The following is a 26,765-nucleotide window of genomic DNA, read 5'->3' as shown; positions in this document are numbered from 1 at the left end:
TCTCTTACAGAGAGGCATGACTAGTACTTGTCTGGTCAAGGACTGGGTGGGCTTACATCATATCATCTGCTTTCAGATGTCGCCCTGTGTCTTCAGTCCTGAGAGTGGCCAATAGCCATCCCAGTCTCTTCCAAAAATGCAAGTAAATCCAACACATAGCTCAACACTCTGGCCACGGGCCTCTGAATCAAGCACCCATATTTAATGCAAAGACTCTGCATTGGCATCAGTTCCTTTTTTGCAGGTCTAAAGAGGGGCTATATCTACAGCAATACTTCCACATCAGAGTCCTGCACAATCCTGTGTTTCACTGTCACCAGGCTGTACTAGAAATTCCACACAGCACCCAGGCAACACATGCATTCAAAGAAAATCAGTACATTGAGGGAGCCACTGATTTCTTTGAAATGTCATGCTCTGTTCATCAGGAAAGCACGATTCAGCTTCCCAACTCAGAGCCATTACGGCCCTTGATAACTGGTAGCAACTTTAGTAATCCTCCACTAAGAGTGCCTATTGTTCTCCATGCTACAGCCACAGAAGCTTGAAGGTTATGTCAAGACTCTCTTCAGGACTGAGCTGCTTCAGCTGCCAGCCTAAAATGTGTTTGTGCCCAGGTTACTTGCAAAGCCACCGCCTTTATGAAGCATTGTTACCCAAAGTTGTCATCTGAGCAGGAATCCGTTACTGGATTATCTGTGTTACAGAGCCTGTTCCCCATTTAAGGGTGCTTAAACTTTGTTCCCCCCTCCCTGCAGTAGGTATTTTTTGTTTGGAAATATCTCTTTCCTCTCATTCTGGGACTGTCTCTGGCATTTAACCCTCAATTTCTCATTGTTGGAAGGTACATTACTTCCCTATTTTAAATCCATTGTTTCTGTTTTCATATTTCCATATTAGTCCTTGTTTTAGTTTGGAGACAGTCCTCAAGCCTTTGGGTTTCCAAGAGGGGGAGTTAAATGGGATGAACATCTTTTGGAGAAAGCAAATTACTTACCTGCAGTTCTTGTTCTTTGAAAATGTATTGCATAATTTAACATCTTGCTGTGAAGTTGCAAGAATAAATTTACAGTGGAAAACTTCAAGTTTAAAATACAGGTGTACAAAAATAAATATGAATATACCTGGAACATTGTATGAAATATGCACATGAATATAAAGCAAATTTACAATATATCATTGGTTTATCACTTACCAGTCCTGCTCCATATAGACTCTGGAGGGTTATGTAATTTATTATAGGTCAGTCTTTCTTTGTGTTTTTTTAAGTGTTTTTTTATTTAGGAGTTTCTGCCTCCTGCTTTCAAAAAGATCTGACTTTAGGACTATTAAAACCTGGCCCAGTATCCTCTCTGTATGGACAGCAGTCTGTTGCAAATGTACCCAACTGCTGGGTCCCACATGCATCTTACGTCCCCTGGGTCTTGGCAGAGTCTAGTCACTGTTTAGCTCTGGATCTGACAAGCATATTTCGAGACCTCTTGTCAAAGTCCTTCGTTGGCATGGGAGACTCTTTTATAAAACTCCCCAGACCTTGAAACCTGTGCTTTATATCTCCATAGCACCCCGTTGCTTACATATGCTTTCCAAAGCTCTACCTAGGCTGTGGACAACTGGGCTTCTGCTTTAACTAACCCCTTTACGGACAATATAGCAGGAAAGCAAGGATTGTAGGCTTAGCAAAGGTATTTCTTTAGCACAGAAACTCTACTCTTTAAAGTACTAAAGTTACAGATTTCTGAAAACAACAAAAAGTACCAAGGCACACCCTCCCCATGTCTGAGCTTTCCCTTTTGTGAGTCAGAGGTTGGTCACTGCTCAGGCTGAATAGAGCCCCTCTTGCCCTCTCTTCGGCAAGTCCTTACAGGTGGCGATGGTTGCTCCCTCCTACCCCTGGCCTTAAATAGCCTGTCTTCTTGCCATGTACTCTACTGGAACTCTCCAACCCTCTGCCTCAATTTTGTATGCATCCCCTGTGGGCGCCCTCTGTGAAAAAACATTGTTCCATGGGAGTTGCCAGCAGCTTAGAGACCATCAAATCCAGTAGCTTGATGACTTTTCAGTGATAGTCCTTCAATGAGGTGGTGCAAACATCTCCTGGGCAGGGCTGCTGTTTGGAATGCAGTTCAGTAGACTTGCCTTGAGTAAGTGTAGAATACAAGTTCAACGCATAATACAAAATAGAGTCTATAATTTGATACAAATATATCCCACTTCGTCACAAGGACATAAGGGGCAATTTAGGCAGTTGGCTGAGGTGTTCAAAAAGAGCACCTATACATGTTTTGGAGGCACGCAACATCTGTGCAGTTTCCCACGTGGCCTAGTGCTGCTGTAAGCTGACCTGGACATAATTCAATAGGATATATATTTTTAGAAAATAAGAATCACAGAAAAATTAGTCATATATTTGTCTAAATTATTTGTTTGCTTCAGGAGAATTCTAACCACCACCAACCCAATTCAGTTGGTAATAGCTTATCTAAAGTGATCACTCTCCTTACAATGTGTATGAAACATTGTAAGGAGAGTGATCACTTTAGATAAGCTATTACGAGCAGGAGAGTGGGGTGGGGGGAGGTATTTTTTCGTGCTTTGTGTGTATAAAAAGATCTTCTACACCTTCCACAGTATGCATCCGATGAAGTGAGCTGTAGCTCACGAAAGCTTATGCTCAAATAAATTGGTTAGTCTCTAAGGTGCCACAAGTACTCCTTTTCTTTTTAAGTATTGGAGTGCAATCTCTTTATCATGAAAGTGAAACTTTAAAATGGTAGATTTTTTTTGGTTATATAACTGCACTCAAAAACAAAACAATGTAAAACTTTAGAGACTACATGTCCACTCAGTCCTACTTTTTGTTCAGCCAATTGCTAAGACTAACAATTTTGTTTACATTTACAGGAGCTAATGCTGCCTGCTTCTTATTTATAGTGTCACCTGAAAGTGAGAACAGGCATTCAAATGCATGGCACTTTTGTAGCCAGCATTGCAAGGTATTTACGTGCCAAATGTGCTAAACATTCGTATGCCCCTTCATGCTTCAGCCACCATTCCATGCTTCCATGCTGATGACACTAGTTAAAAAAATAATGCGGTAATTAAATTTGTGATTGAACTTCTTGGAGAATTGTATGTCTCTGGCTCTGTTTTACCCGCATTCTGCCATATATTTCATGTTGTACTAGTCTCGGAGGATGACTCAGCACATACTGTTCGTTTTAAGAACACTTTTGCTGCAGATTTGACAAAACTCAAGGTACCAATGTGAGATTTTTAAAGATAGCTACAGCATTTGACCCAAGGTTTAAGAATCCGAAGTGCCTTCCAAAATCTGAGAGGGATAAGGTGTGGCACATGCTTTAAAAAGTCTTAAGAGCAACACTCCAATGCGAAAATTACAGAACTCAAACCACCAAAAAAGAAAATCAACCTTCTGTTGGTGGCGTCTGACTCAGATGATGAAAATGAACATGTGACGCTGGCTACAACAGTGCCATGCCGACACCTGTTCTCACTTTCAGGTGGCATTGTAAACAAGAAGTGGGCAGCATTATGGTCTGCAAATGTAAACAAAGTTGTTTGTCTAAGCGATTGGCTGAACAAGAAGTAGGGCTGAGTGGACTTGTAGGCTCTGAAGTTTTACATTGTTTTGTTTTTGAATACGGTTATTTTTTGTTCATAATTCTACATTTGTAAGTTCAACTTTCATGATAGAGATTGCACTACAATACTTGTATTAGGTGAATTGAAAAATAGGATATCTTTTTTTACTGTGCAAATATTTGTAATAAAAAATAGTGAGCACTGTGCACTTTGTATTCTGTGTTGTAATTGAAATCAATATATTTGAAAATGTAGAAAACATCCAAAATATTTAAATATTAAGTATTCTATTGTTTAACAGCGCGATTAATCGCAATTAATTTTTTTAATCGCTTAACAGCCATAATCATTAGAAAATTTTATTAGCATACTCCTACTCTTTTTGTGCAAAGGTCATTAATAAAAATAGTGAATAAATCGGTCCTAAGACCTTCTCTGTAGTCCAATAGTTCCACCTTTCAGCACAGCCTGTTGCCTTATCCTCTTTAGCCGGTTCCTTACCATATAATTCTTGTACTTCATCTTCTCTAATTTAACTAATTTTCCATGTGATACCATGTCAAATGCTTTACGGAAGACCAAGTATATTAGATCTACTGCATTTCCCTTATCTAAAAAATGAGTTATCTTCTCAAAGAAGGATATAAGGTTAGTCTGGCATGAAGGTAAACATACGATGCACTACATCCCCTTTTCCATTTACCTCCAAGAGTTTAATTATTTCCTTCAAATTTTGTTCTAAAGCTTTGCATGCTACTGAGATTTAACTAATGGTCTGTAATTCAGGATCACTTTTTTTCCTTGGATCACACTTCCTCCCCTTTCTTAAATATTGTACAGCATTAGCTATTCTCCCATAATATGGGACTACCCACAAATAGATTTATTTAAAAATTCTTGCTATTGGACTAGTAATCTTACATGCCACTTCCTTCAGTATCCTGGGATGGAAATTATCCAGATCACAGTCAGTGCTTTAAGATTTTCTTCCACCTCAGATGTGGTCATTTCCATTTCTGTGTACTCGTTTCCATCAGTCATTCTGTCTTCATACTCATGTTCTATATTATCATCCTTACTGAAAACCACGGCAAAGTATTTATTTAGTTTTTGGGCCATACCTACGTTATTTTTAATCTCCTCCCCATTCACACTGCATAGCAGTCCAACCTCATTCTTTCTTTCTTCTCTTTTTATTTATATAACTAAAAATCCTTGTTGTATTTATTTTAATTTCCTTGGCAGGAGCTAATTCAGATTGGCTTTTAATAGTTCTCACTTTATTCCTACATTTTCTGACCTCTAAGATGTAGCTTTTGTTGCTGATCAAACCCTTCTTCCTTTAGGCTCTCTGCTTACTCCTAATAACCTTTTTGAGGTGGTTATTCATTTAGTTGGGTCTGGAGCCTTTTCTCTACCAAGTTTTTTCCCCTTGCTTGGGATGCAGATTGGAGATAGTTTTTGTACACTTGATTTAAAGAAATTCCAAGCTTCCTCCACTTCTAATTCATAGTCTGTCCCGTTAAAATCAAAAACCATAGATGACAACCTGGTTTTCATTATCCTTTCCTTTAATTTAAACTGAATCAACTTGTGATCACTCAATCCAAGGTTATTTCTCATGACCAGCTTTTTTTATGATGTTCTCAAAGCTTACCAAAACCAAGTCTAAAGTTGCATCATCTCTTTTTGGTTTCATTGGCTACTTGATGAAGAAAACTGTCATCTGTCACATCTATGAATAACTATGCCCTGTTGTTTGTAGCATTTATTCTCCAGTCTATATCCATGAAGTTAGTTTCCCATTATGACACAATTCCCAGTAGTATTTTTCTTTCTAATAATATTAAAGAAATCTCTATCCATAGCTGAGCCCAACCCTAGAGGTCTGTAGCAGACCCCTAACACTATCCCAATAGAACTTCTTTATAACCCTTCTCTGAAGTCACTTTGGCCCGAACAGATTTGTTTTGTCTGTAGTATCACTTCTTTCTTCTTCACAGTTTACTGCATCACTAATGTACAACACTATCCCACCACCTTTTATATTTCTCTTCTAAATAGCTAATACCTGAGTTTTAGTCATGAGCGCTTTTCCAGGATGTTTCTGTAAACCCTATAAGATCCATTTTGACCTTGAGTAGTTCCAGTTCCTGCATTTTATTGCCCAGACTCCTTGCATTTGGGTACAGGCATTCTCCGTTGTTTCCCTTGAACCTCGCCCATTAGTTTTCTAGCCAGATTAGCCTTCAACTAACTACTGTTGTGCCACAAGTACTCTTCGTTGTTTTTGTATTACCTACCTGACTGTTGGTCCTATCTATCTATATATATACACACTTTTTCTCTTAGCTGTTCTTATTCTTACCTTCTCGTTTTCCTTTATTCCTTAGTATTTTTTCATTTAGCTGATTTTCCTCCTCCTCAGTATTGAAGCCAGGCATGGACATTACATGAGTCTCTCTCAAAATCTTCTCCCCTCATTCCCTACCTTAAAACCCTTCTTATCAATCATTCCGGTCTCTGTTCCAGAAGGCTAGTATCCCAGGTAAACAAGTGGAGTCCATCAGTTGAGAAGTCTTCTTTCTGTGAATGCCTTCCCATGGTCAATCATCCCAAAATCTTCCTCAGAGCACCAATCCTTGAGCCATCTGTTCATCTTCATTATCTTGCCGCATCTTCACCCTCCTTTAGGGACTGAAGATCATTTCCACATCTTTAAGCATCTTTCCAAGCCTAGTGTAATTATCCTTGATCTAGTCCATTGGGAATTTAGTAAGGTCATTCATCCCGACATTCAACACAGTCGGTGGATTTTTTCCCCCCGCTCCCATCAGGATCCTTTTGAAATTCATGTTCACATCTTGTATCCTTTCTCCTGACAGATAATGAACTCTTCTGTCTCTCTTAGGTCTAGTGACAGGCCCGTCAATTCTTCTTTGGATGGAGTCCCTGGTCACATAGAGACCTGTCTATTCCTGATGTTGGTATGAATCTCACATTCTTTTGCAGTCCCCTGTACATCATCTTCATTTTTCTTTGGGCTCCAGTCCTTGGCTAGCTCCATTCTCTCTTCTGCAAGGACTGACTTCCCTTCTTTTCTTCCTCGATATCCCATCTGCCTGTTTCTTCTCCTCCTTCAACTCTATTTCACCTCCACTAACTGGTCTTTTCCTCTGCCTTGTCTTCATGGTCACATTCTTCCATTGATCGCCCTCCTCCTCTGGCAGTCTGCCCTCCAGGTCCTTTTGTGGACACCTGACGAACAAATATTGAGGAGTTTGTGCCACCTCCTCTTTTGTTTTAAATCATCAAATCCCCATTAGAATTCTGTCATCTCTAGCTGCATCTCCAGTCCTTGAATCTTCTCTGCCATGAAGGCTCTATCAGGTAACAGTTTATGCATAAGTAGCTTCCATCAGAGGTATATACCACAGCTACCACATCTGACCATCATCTTTGTCTCTTCTCCTCCTTGGGGCGCTTCTAGTATGCTGCTTCAGTAGTTACCATCGTCTTCACTTCGTAGACCCTACTTCTAGGGGGGAAAAAAGAGGAGAAAAATGCCTGCCTCCAAACTCTCACATAAATTTCACTTTTAGCTGCTAGTTAGAATCATAGAATATCAGGGTTGGAAGGGACCTCAGGAGGTCATCTGGTCCAACCCCCTGCTCAAAGCAGGACCAATCCCCAATCAAATCATCCCAGCCAAGGCTTTGTCAAGCCTGACCTTAAAAACTTCCAAGGAAGGAGATTCTACCACCTCCCTAGGCAACGCATTCCAGTGTTTCACCACCCTCCTAGTGAAAAAGTTTTTCCTAATATCCAACCTAAACCTCCCCCACTGCAACTTGAGACCATTACTCCTTGTCCTGTCCTCTTCTACCACTGAGAATAGTCTAGAACCATCCTCTCTGGAACCACCTCTCAGGTAGTTGAAAGCAGCTATCAAATCCCCCCTCATTCTTCTCTTCTGCAGACTAAACAATCCCAGTTCCCTCAGCCTCTCCTCATAAGTCATGTATTCCAGACCCCTAATCATTTTTGTTGCCCTTCGCTGGACTCTCTCCAATTTATCCACATCCTTCTTGTAGTGTGGGGCCCAAAACTGGACACAGAACTCCAGATGAGGCCTCACCAATGTCGAATAGAGGGGAACGATCACGTCCCTCGATCTGCTCGCTATGCCCCTACTTATACATCCCAAAATGCCATTGGCCTTCTTGGCAACAAGGGCACACTGCTGACTCATATCCAGCTTCTCGTCCACTGTAACCCCTAGGTCCTTTTCCGCAGAACTGCTGCCTAGCCATTCGGTCCCTAGTCTGTAGCTGTGCATTGGGTTCTTCCATCCTAAGTGCAGGACCCTGCACTTATCCTTATTGAACCGCATCAGGTTTCTTTTGGCCCAATCCTCCAATTTGTCTAGGTCCCTCTGTATCCTATCCCTGCCCTCCAGCGTATCTACCACTCCTCCTAGTTTAGTATCATCCGCAAATTTGCTGAGAGTGCAATCCACACCATCTTCCAGATCATTTATGAAGATATTGAACAAAACCGGCCCCAGGACCGACCCCTGGGGCACTCTACTTGACACCGGCTGCCAACTAGACATGGAGCCATTGATCACTACCCGTTGAGCCCGACAATCTAGCCAACTTTCTACCCACCTTATAGTGCATTCATCCAGCCCATACTTCTTTAACTTGCTGACAAGAATACTGTGGGAGACCGTGTCAAAAGCTTTGCTAAAGTCAAGAAACAATACATCCACTGCTTTCCCTTCATCCACAGAATCAGTAATCTCATCATAGAAGGCTATTAGATTAGTCAGACATGACCTACCCTTGGTGAATCCATGCTGACTGTTCCTGATCACTTTCCTCTCATGTAAGTGCTTCAGGATTGATTCCTTGAGGACCTGCTCCATGATTTTTCCGGGGACTGAGGTGAGGCTGACCGGCCTGTAGTTCCCAGGATCCTCCTTCTTCCCTTTTTTAAAGATTGGCACTACATTAGCCTTTTTCCAGTCATCTGGGACTTCCCCCGTTCGCCACGAGTTTTCAAAGATAATGGCCAATGGCTCTGCAATCACATCCGCCAATTCCTTTAGCACTCTCGGATGCAACTCGTCCGGCCCCATGGACTTGTGCACGTCCAGCTTTTCTAAATAGTCCCTAACCACCTCTTTCTCCACAGAGGGCTGGCCATCTACTCCCCATGTTGTGATGCCCAGTGCAGCAGTCTGGGAGCTGTCCTTGTTAGTGAAGACAGAGGCAAAAAAAGCATTGAGCACATTAGCTTTTTCCACATCCTCTGTCACTAGGTTGCCTCCCTCATTCAGTAAGGGGCCCACACTTTCCTTGGCTTAGTTGTTCATTTCAGCTACAGTTGTTTCCAGAAGTGCATTATAAAAATACTGCAGCTGTATCAGTGATTCAAAATTTTGTCTTGCAAGATCTCCTATTTCATTTATTTTTAATATAATAAAGGGCAAACAGTAATTCATGAATTAAAACATCAACATTTTAAATTATTTTTCTTTCGTTTTCTACATAGAAAATTGGCACTATTTGCCTTTTACTTCCATAATTTCCACATGATGCCTGTTGACATAGTTCACTTGTTGGGGATAATCTAACGCTGATTTTTTTCATTGTGCTTGTTAGAGAAGGGAATTAGATAATGATAATGCTGCCTTGGTACTTTGAGTTCCTACTGAATTAATTAGTATAGGAGATTGTAAACTTCAGTGAACATTAATGTATATGTTTTCCTAAAGGCATTAAAATAGTGATGCTGCTCTGTACATAAAAGTATAAAAGTTAGCATGCGTGTAATTCTTTTTTAAAAAACCCACCATACTTTATACTGTTGTTGTGCTAAGTTACTACAAAATCTTATTATGCTTCATTCAAAAATGTGTGGTTATGTAAATTGAACACTTAAAGGTTGTGTTTTTGCACCAGTAAATAACCTAGGTTAACACCAGATAACAGAACTTTGGAATTTTACTTGTGAATTCTTTATTCAAAACAAAACGGTAGACAGAGATGTGGTTTTAAATTTCTTCTGAAGCTGGTAAAATGTTTATACATCTCTCATTTGCTTGGTTGCCTAGTTATGTATGTGTTGCGCTTACATGTTTAGCTTATTCACCATTTCTTGTGCAAGTGTTGAGTTATTTGAGAAATGCAGATTCAAGTGCTATCATGTATTTAAGGTATATACTCTCTTTTTATTATGGAGAAACTGTTCTTGAATTTTTCAATAAAACAAATAATCCCCCATAATCTATTCCACAATTTACGTACTAGCCTTGGGTATGCTAAATGCTATGATCTTGAAACCCAAATTATAGTACTGAACAGACAAACTTAAGAGGCTAGTTCCTAATTAAAATTAAAACGACTCTGAACTTGTGGTTATTTGTAATTGAATTGTGGCATATTTACAAAGGGATGTCTGTAAGCATTCTCCATTATTGTACAAAAACAGTCAGTGTAAGTTAAAGTTTATTTAAAATAAAAACCAAGATTTCAGATATTTCTTTGTAATAGCTAAAAGCAAAATTATGTCTGTGATTTTGGGGAAATTTACACACATTTCTGGAAGAAACTAGACATACCAGAAAGAAAAGGAGTACTTGTGGCACCTTAGAGACTAACCAATTTATTTGAGCATAAGCTTTCGTGAGCTACAGCTTACTTCATCGGATGCATACTGTGGAAAGTACAGAAGACGTTTTTATACACACAAACCATGAAAAAATGGGTGATGATCACTACAAAAGGTTTTCTCTCCCCCCACTCCACTCTCCTGCTGGTAATAGCTTATGTAAAGTGATCACTCTCCTTACAATGTGTATGATGATCAAGGTGGGCCATTTCCAGCACAAATCCAGGGGAGAGAGAACCTTTTTGTAGTGATCATCACCCATTTTTTCATGGTTTGTATAAAACCATGTGTGTATAAAAACGTCTTCTGTACTTTCCACAGTATGCATCCGATGAAGTGAGCTGTAGCTCACGAAAGCTTATGCTCAAATAAATTGGTTAGTCTAAGGTGCCACAAGTACTCCTTTTCTTTTTGCAAGTACAGACTAACACGGCTGTTACTCTAAAACTAGACATACCAGGAGGACACTGCCTATGAAATATTCTGTTTCATTCAAACAGTCTTCAGATGTGGGTATTAGTGTATAATACTTGTAAACTGAGGGGAGTCTGTATAGGATTTCTACTGTCCTGCTTGACTTAGGACTTGTCTATATGGGGAAATCTACTGGCATTATTATACCACTCTAGTTGTACTGGTATAATTCCTCGTGTGGATGCACGTTCTGGAATAAGAGAACCTCTTTTTCTGTTTAGCTTATGTCACTTCCACACGCTTTTTGCACTATTTTAACTCTATGGGTTTAGACATAGAAAAATAGTTAAAATAGAAATAGAAAAATAGAAGTATGTTTAAATTGGTACAAAAATAGTGTAGATCAGTCCTTAGTGTCAACATTAACAATTTCATTGCTGATCTATCTCCAGATAGGTATTTATATTGCCCCTCCATCATTATCAGATTTTGTCATTATACTTGCAATAACCCTGTGAGATATGCAAGTATTAAAGACTAAGACCCTGTGTATACTACATATTCTTCTTTGAGTGATGGTCCGAATATGTATTCCACACATCTTAGCAGTGTCCGTTCACCTGCATGTGCATGGTGCGTTCCTTTCTGTTCCCAGCCAAGGGTATAATCGGTAGTGCGGGTCAGCACCACTCTAGTGCCCTCTTACTGCTGAGTTGGAACCCCTGTTCCTTCATGCTCTTAGTTTTGCTCTGAGAATGACCACTCCTTGTTCAATGTACATAGTTTTAGATAGTTGTATTTTGTCATTTTAGAGATAGCAAGTAAGTTCTTCCCCTCTTTGGGGACCATCCTCACCCATGGGAACTATGCTCTGGATTCCAAGATTTAAAATTTTTCTCCTGCCTGTGCTCACTCTCTATGAGTGATGAGCACCAGAGGTGCCTTTACTGCCTGGACAAGGCACATATCATGGCTCGCTGCTCCATCTGCAAGTTCTTCCCCCCCCTCCCCCCCCCAAACCAAGGAAGCTCGAGAGCTTTGCCTCTGTAAGTACTTGATGGAGGAAGCCATGAGACCGGAAACCCTAGTACAACGTCCGTCTCCAGCGGTGAGCGCCCCTGTGAACACTCCCCATGCCCTGGATCCATTGGTACCAAAGAGAAAGGTCAAGTCCTGACAGGAGAGTAAAAAAACACTCTCATGGGTGTAAGAGCAGATTCCCAATGCAGACTGCTCCTAAGCACAGCGTTTCCTCCCCATGTGGCAGGTAAGGCCAGGTGCAAATGGAATCTGACCGTACTGATGACTGCTCCGGTAGGCAAGGATATTGCCCATCTTACCATTATCCCTGCGCCTCTTGGATAGGCCGGCCCCAAGGACACCACCTGGGCACTCCGGCATTTCCAGAGGCATACCACAGACTCCTTGACGCTCTGAGCCTTTCTTGTGAATGGAGGAGCTGATCCTTCCATAACCACAGTCTTCACTCCTCTCTAGGACCCCCCCCCCCCACTCACTAATGTCATCCCCACCCCAGCAGACGAACCTCTCCTACTGCTGCCAGAGAAGCCCATCCCATTACAGCATTGCAACCCTCCGGTACCAGTGGTCCACCTATTGCCAGATCCATCTGAGGAGTTCTTGGAGCCGGAGCCTCATTTTCTCCAATGTCCCACTGAAGTCTGGACTTGCAGCTCAGATTGCCCTACCCGCAGCATATGATCCAGCAGCAGAGACCTGGTACCGCTACCTGCAGGGCCCACCACAGCCTAGGGACTTGTCTTCTTGGCCAGACCGGGCACCCTGGGATTCCTGTCGCGGATGCCAGGCACCATTGCAGGCATCTTATTACCTGTCTCCTGTTCACCCAGCGGCACCACCAGTCTATGAGGAAGAGGCAGACATCAAACTGGTACCATCAGCTGCACCGGTCTCCACGGCTGCTGCTTCATTGTTGGGCGAGGTGCTTATTCCTCTCCCTCTCTCTTCCCATGACCATCGCTAGTACCAGTACTTGCTCCAGAGGATAGCGGCAGACCTGGGGATTCTGTTGGAAGAGGTCCAGGACCCACAACATCAGCTGCTGGACATTCTCAAAACCTCGGATGGCTCTACCCGTTAATGAGGCCATTCTTCAACTGACGCAGGCAGTATGGCACACTCCTGACACCGAAGAGGGCGTTTCGTGCCTGCTAATGGGGCAGATTTTCTCTTTACATTCCCACCTCCCCAGCTCTCTCACTGTCAGTGCAGCAGCAGAGCAGGCACACTAGAACCCACAGAAGTCTTGCCCAGAGGAGTAGGCAGCAAAGAGGATGAATATGCTAGGCCAAAAAGTATATTCCTTGGTGGGACTACAGTTCCGGGTTGCAAACTACCAGGATACGCTAGCTAAGTATGATTTTAATAACTACAACAGGTTAGCAGCATTCAAGGACAAGCTGCCACCGAACTAACAGCAGCAATTCCAGGCATTGGTGGACGAGAGGCGACTGGTGGCCAAGGTGGGCTTCCAGATCGCTGTGGACCTAGCTGACATGTCCTCTCAGTCTCTAGCAACAAGATTCGTTATGCGCTGGGACTTGTGGCACCAATCATCCGGATTCCCCAGTGAGGTCTAAAGTACAATTGAGGACCTCCCTTTTGATGAGCACAAGATATTCCACAAGAAGACGAACAAATCCCTTCATTCGCTACTTTCCCTTAGTATATCCACTCCTGCCCCAAGACTCAAGCAACGGAGACAACCATTCTGAACCACCACCACACACTCCCTACCCAGCCTACTACCTATGCCTGTAGGAGGCGCCATGTAGGCAGCACCACTCACAACGGCCACACTTCCCCACCTCCACCACAACCCTTTTCCCAGCAGCAGCTAAAACCTCAGTTTTGACAATCAGTTCAAGACTCATGAATCTTCCCTGATGGCATCCGCAGCACCCTATATCATCTTTGGGAGCCATTTTGCCTTATTCACCTACAGTTGGGACAAGATCACCGTAGACAGTTGTGTACTGGAGATCATACACCACGGATACTCCATAGAATTAATCTCATTCCCACCTAAGCAACTCTTCCCCCGGGGACCCACCCTGTCAATGCATTCTCCAACAAGAAGCAGACACTCTGCTGCTTCTCAAGGGGGCCATAGAGTTGTCCCACCTCAATACAAGGGCAGAGGCTTCTAGTCACCATACTTCCTCATGCTGAAGAAGGGTAGAGGACGCCGCCCCATTCTAGATCTTTGGGTTTTATCAGAAAGAAAGTCCAAATTCTATATGGTAACACTGGCATCAGTTTATTTCCTCCTTCCCACCGGGAGCCTGGTTCGCAGCTCTCGACATGAAGCACGCTTACTTACATGTGGATATTCTCCCAGCCCACCACAAGTTTCTTAGTTTTTGGATAGGACACCAATTCTGCCAGTTTCTGGTGCTTCCATTCGGTATAGTGACCACTCCATAGGTGTTCACGAAGGTCTTCAGTGTGGCAGCAGCCCAAATTTACCATCTCGGCTACTTGGTATATCCCTGCCTCGATGACTGGCTCCTCGTGGTGCTTTTGCACCAGAAAGTAACCTCCTAAATGACCAACCTATTGTCATTGCTAGGTATTTGTGTCAAGGAGGGAAAGTCAATATTGATACCTACACAAACAATACACGTTATAGGTGTCTCTCGACTCCATAGAGGCGAGAGGCTTCCTCCCAGCGGAACACTTTGCAACACTGACATCCATCCTTGCAGACCTACATCAGAGACTCTGCACCACGTTCCAGCTTGCTCTCCTTGGCCATATGGCTGCCTGCACCTATGTGACACCGCACGCACGTCTCCACGTGCATTGCCTCCAGGCATGGCTCCTCTCCATCTACAGACCCAGCAGGGACAATATGCAGACTAGCGTCATCGTTCCCTGGAGGGTGCTGGCCTCCCTCACATGATGGGCTGATCCTTTCAAGGTCATGATCAGCACCCCCTTCACACCTCCAGTACCACATATCACCGTCACAACAGATGGCTCCCTCACAGGTTGGGGAGCCCACCTGGACCACCACATGGTCCTGGGAGTATGGAAGCTGTGGGAGACCAGGATGCCCATAAGTGTGTTAGAGCTCCAGGCAGTCCTCTTAGCCTGTCAGGCCTTTCTCCTGCTCATTCAATTCCTCCATGTTCAGCTGCTCTCTGAGGAAAACGCGGCAGTGGTATACATCAACAAGCAGCGTTGCTCTGAGCCCGTCCACCTTTGAAACTGGTGCATCGAAAACAACATAATGCTTCAAGCCACAAAGCTCCCAGACACCCAGAATCCTCTGGCCAACACGCTCAGGAGGACTCTCTACTTAAATCACAAGTGGGAGCTATATGACACCCCACTATGGTACCTCTTCAAGAACTGGGACACCCCTCAGTGGGATCTCTCTGCCACTCATGAGAGCCAGAAGCTGCCCCTCTATTGTTGCATTGGAGAAGTAGGGGAAAATTCGAGTGCCGGCACAATCTTCCTCCTATGTACAGAACACCTCACTAAGCCTTTCCTCCCATTCCTCTTCTATGCAAGCTTTGCTGGGACGGAGCCACCATGATACTCGTAGGCCTATTCTGGCTCTGTCAGTTCTGGTTCATGGACCTCCTCTGACTCTCCACCTGCACACCGCTCTGCTTTCACACGCTCCTGAATCTATCTCACAAGATCAGGGGAGAATCTGACATACTAGTCTGCGCCCTCTTCACCTCACAGCCTGGTATTTGGATGGGGGTAGAGGGTAGTCCAGGCATGCTCCACTGCGATGCAGCAAATTTTCTCAGAGCAGGAGAGAATCCACCAGGGCATGCTACCGAGCTAAACGGAAACAATTCATGGCATAGGTGCACTATCTGTACCAGTCGTCCTACTCTACGTTCTTGCCCTAAAAACGTCAAGCCTAGCCCTCAACTCTATACGGGTGCACCTGGCAGTGCCTTTCTCCTCCCCTCTGCATGGCATGTCTGTGTTTACGCACTCCACCACCACTCTCTGCTTCATGAAGGATTTACTGAACACTTTTCCTCCAGTACTGAAGCCCATACTCCCAGGAGAGTTTAATCTCATCTTCTGTGCCCTCACAAAGCCACCCTTTGAACCATTGGCAACATGCTCCCTCTCCCACCTCTCGATGCAAATGACATTCCTGGTAGCCATAACCTCAGCCAGGCAGGTCAGTGAGCTAGCAGCGATAATGAGAGATCCCCCGCGCCTCACACACTCTCTCTCTCTCTCTCTCTCTCTCCCTCTCCATCTCCACCCTAAGTTCTTCCCAACGGTATTGTCAGAATTGCACCTAAGCCAGTGCATCCACCTACCTGTCTTCTGCCCCAAACCGCATGCCTCCCCCAATGACGGTCCTGCACTCACTTTGTCTGCCCATGCACTGGCTTTCTGCCTTCACAGGACTCGATCCTTTCGCACATCACCAAAGCTGTTCGTGGCCATTGCCAAACCAAGGGTCAAACCCTCTCCTCCCAACAAATCTCCAAATGGGTCTCCGGATTCATCTGTGTATGTTACAAGCAATCCAGCGTAACCCCACCAGTAGTCACAGCTCACTCTCTGAGTGCGAGCTGCCACATTGGCCTATTGGCAGATGTGTACTGGCAAGACATCTGTTGTTCAGGCACCTGGTGCTCTGTCCACATGTTTATGATGCATTATGTTGTCACAGAAGCAGCAGCTCAGGTAGTTCCACACGTGTCCAAATTGCCAAAATCTCCAGCTTCCCCATAACAAATTCTGTATATATTCAGTTATGCATTTTAATACTAAATTTTCAGCACATTGAAAATAATAAATTACGGGCAGCATCAAATATTAAATGAAATAGATTACATAATTACAATTCTGAAGTGACTGATTCATTTCCATAGGGAATTCAATAAAAGCCTTAGGGTTCATGTAACTGAAACTGTTGCAGAATCTTCAGTCTGCTGCAACATAGTGCAACAGAATTTAGGTCTAATTTTCCGTAGGGTACACAAGGCTCTGGGTAGGTGACAAACAAAACGAAAATGATTCTGAACAAGGAAAGTTAGACTAGTAAATGGAACAAACCTCTGGGTGTTATAAGCTGGTAGTAACCTAAGAGAAGCAATCAGCAGTTGGACAGGTGAACCTAGCTTCTGGAGTGACTTTTGGCCTCGGTCATAGTTGAGTTAGAGATGCACAGAGTAATTTCTGGCTTTTCTTTAGTTGAGCACTTTAGTTATAAGTTCTCTTGTGATGTAAGTGTCCCTTTGTTTAAATAGTCACATTTCACCCCAATGATCTTTATGCGGAAATGCCATCCTGTCCTGTTTTGGTAGAATCAATTTTTACATTGATTCTGAAGCCTGACATTAAAATTGTGTGGATGATATTCTACAGAAACATTTATGTAGTATATTTTGAAACCGGTAATATTCATGCATGATGCATTATATTCTGTTACGCTTTTCTCTTTTTCATCATGATGAATATAGAAGCAAAGGACAACTGTCCCTAACAGCAGTGGTTTTCAACTTTTTTTCATTTGCAAACCCCTAAAAAAATTTCAAATGGAAGTGCATATCCCTTTGGAAATCTTAGGTGTAGGACCCCAGGGGGAATACCATTGCCTTAGATTAAGATTCCTATTATAGATAGTGGCAGACCTCAGTCTTTATTTTGTTTACCAAATATAGCAGTAATCTCAAATATGATGTGATAAAAATAAAATAATTTGCCATACTAAAATAGCTCTGGGTATATTAATAGTGTACCTAGGTTTCATAAGAGCGAAAGTGGAAGGGCTTGTGGTTTTGAAGAAGTCCTAGTTTACCTTCTAAAGAAGAGTGGCCTCTGTCACACATAAATGAGCAACCTTGAATATGCCCACTTCTGGTTACCCCATCTCAAAAAAGTTATACTAGAATTGGAAAAGATACAGAGAAGGGCAGTAAAAATTATTAGAGGTCTGGAACAGCTGCTATATGAGAAGTGAGACTAGGACTCCTTGGCTTAAAAAAGAGATGAGTAAGAGGGGATATGATAGAGGTCTATAAAATCATAAATGAAGTAGAGAAAATGAATAGGGAGTTTTATGTACCCCTTCACATAACATAAGAACCAGGGTCACCCTATGAAATTAATAGGCAACAGGTTTAAAACAGTACAGGAAGTACTTCTTTACACAACACAGTCAATTTGTGGAACTCGTTGCCATGGCACATTGTGAAGGCCAAAAGTATAACTGGCTTAAAAAAAAATAATTAGATAAGTTCATGGAGGGATAGGTCAATCCATGGCTATTAGCCTAGAGGGTCAGGGACACAACCTCATGCTCTGAGGGTCCCTAAACCTCTGGCTGCCAGAAGCTGGGACTGGACAACAGGAGATGGATCACTCAATAATTGCCCTGTTCTGTTCATTCCCTCTGAAGCATTTGGCATTGGCCATTGTTGGAAGACAAGATATTGGGCTACATGGACCATTATTGTGACCCGGTATGGCCATTCTTATGTTCTTAATTGATCCTTTCCTCTATGTTTAAATATAGAAGATGCTAACCTACACTTAAGTCTAAATAGGCTGGATCTAAAAGCTCAGAATAAGGAGGATTTATACTGTAACACCCAAAGAAGTACTAGCACTTTATAAAAAACAAAGATTACGCCAGAGATCCTGCTGTCTAAATTTAGACATGATTAAATAAGTGAGGATAACAATGCAGGGAATGGGTTAAGGAAGGCTAAATGTTACAACAATAATATGATGTGGCTATTGTTGGACATCAGCATTTTATGTAAAAAATTATCTTGTATGTATCTTGGAGAAAAAGTCTTAAAGCGGGTATGAGAGATGAAAGGAGTAGTGGTATGGACTTTAGTTGGGTACATGTTCCATGATGGGAGGTGGTAAAAGTAATGCATTGTAGTAATCGCAAGAGAAGCAAACAAATGAGGTATCAAGGCAAGGCCTACACTTTCCTTAGTAAGCTAAAAGCAGCTTTAGTTTTCAAAGAACCACAAACACTATGAGAAACAAAGATTGGTTCTAATTTCATGTATATATATCCACTTCCAAACATCAAAATCCCCTACTTTTAACATTAGAGTCTCCCAAATAAATTTATCTAAATTGTGGACCTGTTTTTACAGTTTTATATTTAAGGTTTGCAAAAGCGGGAGCATTGTTTGTAAAAAGTTGCTTTAATTTTGTAATGTGAGTGGATATGGGAGGCAGAAACTTTTGAACAAATCAGTGGCAGATTTTCCAATGTTGATTTTTTTTTTTTTGGACTGGTAATTAAACATTTCTAATCTGCTTCTGGCTTATCTATCATCTGCAGTAGTTGACTTGATTTTGCTGGCACATCTCTCTTTTTATTTGTTCATTTAGGCTCTGTGTGATGTATCTGGGATGTCTTGTATATTCTCTTGGTTCTGGGCTCAAATTGAGCATTCAGAAGATCAAGGTGACAAATTGTGAATACACTTGTGTTATAAAATGAAATATTTGAAAAGTCAGCCGTCTTTGACTTGTACAGTACTTGTTAAGCCCTGAGTCCAATATTATGTTTTCTCTACAAAAGTTGAAGAAAACACCTAAAAATTTGTGATAAAATGCACTTTATTCAGTTTTAAGTATTTGTCATCAGCTATTACATAGAGAAGCAGAATTTTGAACTCAGGACTTGATAGATAGATTAAAGGTTTATAGTTTGTAATCTAAACATATTTTTTCATTTTCACCTGGATAATGTTTTATTTAAATCTTGTTGTTACACAAGTGTAAAACTGTAGGAAAGGATTATAATATTTTACAGAACTATTCGAAAGCGTAAGTAGAATTAAATGGTAAAATATAAATAGAACCTTGCTCATTCACACTTTGTTGAAATGCAAACACGCCGTGGAAGTAGATACTCAAGTTTTTAGTTCAGTGTAGAGCAGTGGAGTTCTCCAGCCTTTCTGGGTTCACAGCCAGTGCTGGTGACAACATATTTCCTCTGTAATCCTTGTATCTAGATGTATCTGTATCATTCATTGCCCAGTTACAGGATTTTTGTTACTGACAGTGCTAGGCTCAGATGAGATTCTTCTTTGCAGCTTGCCACTTCAAAAAGAAACCAGGGAGAAGGAGGCAGCTGTATCTTTGAAACAGTACATGGCACTAGGTTAGTATCTATGTTAGAAAGTGCTGCACCACCAAATATAATTAGAAAAAAAAAAAGAGAAGGGAAGATCTGGTGAAAGGCTAGTCAGGGGTTCAGTTGCCTTATCTGAGCCAGGGGAAAGTGTCATTTAGGCTTGAGCTCCTCTTTTATGGTATTTTCAGCAATGAGTATTAAGTAAATATTGGACAGGGTTCCATTTTTGTTCCTGGAATGCTGTAAAAATGGAAATGTAATTTTCAAAGGATCTATATCTCTCTGGTTTCAATGGGAGTAGAAGGTGCTCAGCACCTATAACAGGATCGGGTCCTAAATTAATCAAGGGGCGCTTTTCAGCTTGGACAGACTTAATGTCACTCTAGTATTTTTATAAAATAAAACAAACTTACAAGACTTTCAGATTTGTGTGAGTGTCACACAAGTGCTTATGCAAGGTGTTGATAGGCCAACCAACTGAAATGTTGCCCGTAACGGGACAGAACCCTAATTCTAGATTTGGAACATCAAGATCCTTAGCTTCATAGAATCATAGAATATCAGGGTTGGAAGGGACCCCAGAAGGTCATCTAGTCCAACCCCCTGCTCGAAGCAGGACCAATTCCCAGTTAAATCATCCCAGCCAGGGCTTTGTCAAGCCTGACCTTAAAAACCTCTAAGGAAGGAGATTCTACCACCTTCCTAGGTAACGCATTCCAGTGTTTCACCACCCTCTTAGTGAAAAAGTTTTTCCTAATATCCAATCTAAACCTCCCCCATTGCAACTTGAGACCATTACTCCTCGTTCTGTCATCTGCTACCATTGAGAACAGTCTAGAGCCATCCTCTTTGGAACCCCCTTTCAGGTAGTTGAAAGCAGCTATCAAATCCCCCCTCATTCTTCTCTTCTGCAGACTAAACAATCCCAGCTCCCTCAGCCTCTCTTCATAAGTCATGTGCTCTAGACCCCTAATCATTTTTGTTGCCCTTCGCTGGACTCTCTCCAATTTATCCACATCCTTCTTGTAGTGTGGGGCCCAAAACTGGACACAGTACTCCAGATGAGGCCTCACCAGTGTCGAATAGAGGGGAACGATCACATCCCTCGATCTGCTCGCTATGCCCCTACTTATACATCCCAAAATGCCATTGGCCTTCTTGGCAACAAGGGCACACTGTTGACTCATATCCAGCTTCTCGTCCACTGTCACCCCTAAATTTCAGTTAATTTATACCTCGGTTTTAACTGAGTGACTTAGTTTCCCCCAGCAGAATTTTCATACTAAACATAAGTGTTACATTTGAATGTAGAACTGAAAATTTTTAGTCCTGGAGAAGCATGGTAAAAACCTGCTTTTCTTTCAGTTTACATGTGACCTGAAACTAAATTGTGCGTTAAATATACTTTCGTTTGTCAAAATGAGAATCCTGCATTTTCAAAATCTCCTAATGCATATCCTTTGATTCAGAAGTGTTTTATTTCAGTGTCTGACTAATCTCTGCTTTGATGATAATTTGAATGAGCTTTGTATGTGAAAGCCGTACTAATCCTTGTGCTTACTGTTTGAATGTTTGGTACAGGAAGCGAGCAGCTGCAAAACATCTAATAGAACGCTACTACCACCAGTTAACTGAGGGCTGTGGAAATGAAGCCTGCACGAATGAATTTTGTGCTTCCTGTCCAACTTTTCGCCGTATGGATAACAATGCAGCAGCCATTAAGGCCCTCGAGCTTTATAAGATTAATGCAAAACTCTGTGATCCTCATCCCTCCAAGAAAGGAACGAGCTCAGCTTACCTAGAAAACAATTCCAAAGGTGCCCATAACAACTCCTGTACTGACAGAAAAATGAACAAGAAGGAAATGCAAGGCCCAAGAGATGACTTTAAAGGTAAGGCATTCTAGAATCTTTATAAAATAAAAATTTCTAAAAATGGTGGTGGTGGAAACTTGTAGATTTGTCTTTCTCATGTCCAGTGTATAGATCTAAAATTACAACTCTAGGTATCATGTGTAAACAGTTATACAGTATTCTGGGGTGGAGGTAGATACTGTAATAAAAACTGGTGATTTGATTATTAGGATGTTCAGAATTGTTGGATAGCAAGTAGTGGTTATGAATATCTAACTACTGTTACATTGATACTGGTAGCTGGTATGGAGAAAGGCAAAGAAAACTGTACTAGAGTAGGCTAGATATTGCGGGAAATTGGTTGGAGATTTCTGGACAGAACGACGGGGTTATATGTGGAAGAAGAAGACACAGAATTCAAGGACTATGGATAAAATGCTGGAAAGGGAACCTAAGGCTCTCAGTGGAAGAGAGCTGCAGGTTTGATGTGGAGGGGAAAGAAGCCAGGTCATGGCTGTTGCTACATAATTATTTAAGTATTCAGTATTTGGGCTGCATTTTAGAATAAGATTTTTACAAATATTACAAATGGGCTGGATTCATGTCCAGAATTGATTCCAAACTGGGTATTCATCACATTCCTGCTAAAATATATGGGTGGGTTAGGTTATTATGGAAACATTTTTTATTTTGTCTTAAAATTTCAAAAGTTAGTGTTGTCACGTGCTAATGTAATGGATGCTTCAGTACTGCCAGTTTACTGCTCAGTCACATGACTCCTCAGTTGAATAGATTCTCAAGATTGCACCTTTCATTTTTGGCCCCTGAGTTCTGTGTTTGGGAACAGACAGGTAAAGGAGGAAAGGAACAGCGAAAGGGCCAGCTTGGTTTCATGGTTTTCAAGCTTGGCTGAGGCAGAGCCAGTCAAAATAGTCTATTCTAGAGTCTGGGTTTGAATTGTACCTTCCTTTGGTACTAGGATGAGGAGGATTTATGGCCAAACTCCAGAAAACCAGCCAGCTCTTACAGTGTGGCTCTGTGCTGAGCCTGGTGATATTCCACACACATGCAAATCATTAACTTATAGATAAGATTGCTACAGTAAACACAGATATTTGCTGGCTTAATGTCATAAATAAAAAGAAAAAAAACGCTAAGGATGTATAATGTTAATGGCTTGGTTGTAAACAGAAAAAATAACTGTCCTGTGGAAAGATCTTGTTTAGACCTACATCTATAAAAGCTAAAACATGCTAAAACACATTCATTTGTAAGTTAGAGGCCTGAAAAAAATACAGCATCCCATAACTATCACTTTATACTCTTTTGAACACTTAAACAGTTAAGCCTATTTACTTCTGGCTTTCCAGAAAATTACATCTGTACTCTGAGTGACTTGTGGAACTTTGGTTACGACCAATACTTTACTTTCATCCCTAGCAAAGGCTGAAATCCCACATTAACTGAAAAACCCAAAGCCTTTAACTGTGGAGGTGCCCATCACATTTCCAAAATTAGTATTACTAGAGTACGGTTGCAACAGGTTGTGCAGACACGCAAGTTGGGTTTCACTAACAATTAACTAAAAGGAAGGTATAACCTTTTTAGCAAGGATAAAGGGATGGATTGCACCTGTAGTGTACCATCCTGTTTGTTTGTATTACAATAACACCTAGAGGCCCCAGTCAAGATTGGGGACTATTTGTGTTAGGCACTATGTACAAGAACATAGTAAGAGATGGACCTGACCCCTAATTTCTTACAGGGTTGGGGAAAGGGATCCAATATCTAAACAGCGTGATTGTCGTAAGTGTTCTCATGTTCTGCATCTTTTTGGTGAGAGGACATTCTGTCTAATCTATATCTTTAATCTTTCTATATTTTAACAGGGTGTTTTTAGTTTCTCTACTTTTTCACAGCTATGTGCATAGATTCTAGACAATGGTTTCCTTGGAACTCTGGAGGCAGACCAATCCTGTGAGTCACTGCTTCAGGGTAGGCCCCAACCACTGCAGAACCTGCCAGTATTGACCTGTCTCCATAGCTGCTTGGACCGACTGACCATCCTCTGCTGAGCATTAGTGCCTAGAGGAAAAAAAAATTGAAGTCCATTTGAGGCTCCCAAATAGCTTTGGAACCAAAACTTACTTCTGAGGAATTTGAAATCCTGAATTACTGCGGTGGTCCTTCTGCAGCTGCAGTTGCTGGGGAAGCAGCAATCAAACTTTAAAATGCCAAGGAAAAGGGTAAGCAGCCTGCTATTACATTTGATTCGGAACAGCAATTTTGAAGTGACTAAATCCAAAAGCTCAACAGCTTCCCCAAAACAAAGCCCACCAAGTCCATTGTTAAACAACCATCTGGGTTTGCCTTAGCCATCTGTGCTACTGACCATAAGCCCAACAGTGAGCTTTCCCCTAACTCAGGCCAGTCTCAAAAAGCTGCAGCCCCAATTCATAGAAGAAAGTGGGGGACCTTTGTTTCATTTGCTGTTAAAGAGAGAGACCATTTTCTTTTGGTTAAATCACTTCAGGAAGGGAGTCACATCAGCCTCTGTCTCTTCAGTCAGCTTGAGAGAAAGGAGCAACCCTCCAAGGAGTTAGCAGTGTTCGAAGAGCAACCAGGGGAGTATTTGTGGCAGTACTAGAGCTTCTGCTGACTTGTTGCCGAAAATTCTCTGTGGAGATGCTTTATGCTGCTACTGATCATGGCCTTAGCAGCATACTTTTTCTGCTCATGGACAACTCTCTGGAAGAACAGAACATCTAGCACAGATGAGAGAGTAGGAACAAATGGTCAGTTTTTAGCAAGGAAAAAGATTGGTAGTGAGGTATCCCAAAGTTCCATGTTCTGTTGTTCTTTAACATATATATCTTCAAGGTCTGGAAAACAGGATGAATAATGAGGTGACAAAATTTGCAGATGGCTCACAATTGTGGAGGTTAAATGAGACAAATATCAGAAAGATGTAACAAGATTAGATGAATGGGTAAATAGTAGCAAATAAGTCACTGTTGAAAATGCAAAGTAATGTACTTTGGAAGAAATAACTTTAACTACTCATATTGCTGGGTCCTAAAAAGTGTGACCACACAGGAAAAATACCTGGGTGGTGGTGTCAAGAGCTCAGTGTAAATCTCTCTGCAATGTTTCATGATGCTCAAAAAAGCAAATGGGAAAATGTATAAAGTATGTGCTGGAAAATATTTCTAAAAACAATATAATGCCACTGCATAAATTGATGGTGTGCACACATCTGGAATGCTGTATTCAGTTCTGATCACTCTCAAAAAAATGGCAGAATTAGGAGTCCAGAGATGAGTGACACACAGTTAGAGGCCTGAAAAAGCTTCCATATAAAGAGATTGTTTTGTTTAGGGAAACTCCTAATAAGAGGGGACATGATAGAGCTAAAATAACGAATGGTACAAAAGTGATGGATCTGGTGATCTTCTTTACCTTTTTCGTAACACAAGAACATTCAATGAAATTGAAAGGCAACACACTTAATGATAGAAGGAACTATTAGAAACAGGATATTGGACTGATCTGGTATGGTATTTCTTATGTTACTGGTAATGTTACCAATATATAAACAGATCAGATGGACTGTGCTTATAAGGTATGAAACTATAAAACTTGTTTTAAGTACCTGGAATGCAAGCTATTTGGTCAGAAATATGCATTAGATATGTTTTTTGGATGTTAACACAGAAGAATATGATACATATATTCTTGTTGGAAGTGGGTGAGATTTGAAATGCAGTATATTTCAATAATAATCACTGTCATAAAATGATCCATTTGTTATACGCTACAGCTAATAACCTCTGTAATCCAGAGCCAGTGAATTTAGTACTTCATAAACCTGGTTTAGGAGACTTATGTGGCACAGAACCAAAAATGTTTGAAATAGTTGACTATCTCTTTCTTTTTATATCACAATTTGATTTCTATGTGTATGCTGAAACAAACCTAAAGCATACCTGTAGTTAATAGAATTACTTTCTAGTGCATTCAGTACTAAGCTTTGTATTTTAGCAATAACATTTTTATGCAAATTAGTGGGGTCTGCTTTTTCCACATGAACAAGAAGTTAAAGAGCTGAGTCCTTCCTCTATTTTCAGGAAGCTGTAACCTGTAACAAGTGACATGATCACATGACCCTGCAGCATCAAAGCAGCATCCCAGGAAACTTGTCAGGAAGGTGGGAGATTAATATCTTCAAAGTCCTATTGTCCTTCCTGATGGCCCATCCAGGCTGATTGCATACTGTCTGGTGGGCATTCCCCAAGTATACACACAGTTGTAATTATGACATAGCCAATATTTCTAAGTTCAGATACAGAGATGATACATGCATACAAATTGGATAATCACATTCAATAAATCATAACCTTTCCAGTGATACCTCACATGACCCATCTTGCATAAAACATCTTAGTTATGCCATATTCATATCATAACAATATTTCTATGAAGAATATGGGGTGTAATGTCACAGATGTTAAACAGCAACTACTAAAGTTAGACATTTTCAAATCAGCAGGTCTGGATAACTTGCACTCAAGAGTTTTACAAGAGCTGGCTGAGGACCTTGCTGAACCGTTAATGTTGTTTTTCACTAAGTCTGGTAACCCTGGGGCAGTTCCAGAAAAATGGATCAAAGCTAATGTTGTGCCAATATTTTAAAAGGGTAAACAGGTTGACCCAGGTAATGATAGGCCTGTCACTCTGACGTTTATCCTGAGCAAGATAATGGAGTGGCAGATTCAGGACTCAATTAATAAAGAATTAAAGAAGGGTAATGTAATTTATGCCAATCAACATGGGTTTATGGAAAATAAATCCTGTCAAACTAGCTTGATGTATCTTTTTGATGAGATTACAAGTTTGATTGATAAAGATAATGGTGTTGATGTAATATACTTAGATTACTGTAAGGCATTTGACTTGGTAGCACACAATATTTTGATTTTTTAAAAACAGAACAATATAAAATTAACATGACACATTGAATAGATTAAAACTTGCGAAGTGATAGGATGTTCCCAAAATGTAATTGTAAA

General features: G+C 41.4%; 1 protein-coding gene across 3 annotated transcripts in view; it reads left to right on the top strand.

The window, feature by feature from the left end:
- UBE3A (ubiquitin protein ligase E3A) overlaps window positions 1-26,765 on the top strand; it is a 98,006-nt gene that overhangs the window by 42,274 nt on the left and 28,967 nt on the right. For all 3 annotated transcript variants that reach the window (XM_074965429.1, XM_074965437.1, XM_074965447.1), the window contains one exon: window positions 21,425-21,735. In XM_074965429.1, coding sequence (XP_074821530.1) covers window positions 21,425-21,735 — 311 coding nt within the window. The remainder of the gene's footprint in view (window positions 1-21,424; window positions 21,736-26,765) is intronic.

The sequence above is a fragment of the Natator depressus genome, chromosome 1, assembly GCF_965152275.1.
Source record: "Natator depressus isolate rNatDep1 chromosome 1, rNatDep2.hap1, whole genome shotgun sequence".
NCBI classification, from domain to species: domain Eukaryota; kingdom Metazoa; phylum Chordata; order Testudines; family Cheloniidae; genus Natator; species Natator depressus.
Note: the sequence above shows the minus strand (reverse complement) of the source record. Positions and strands in the feature narration are given on the sequence as shown.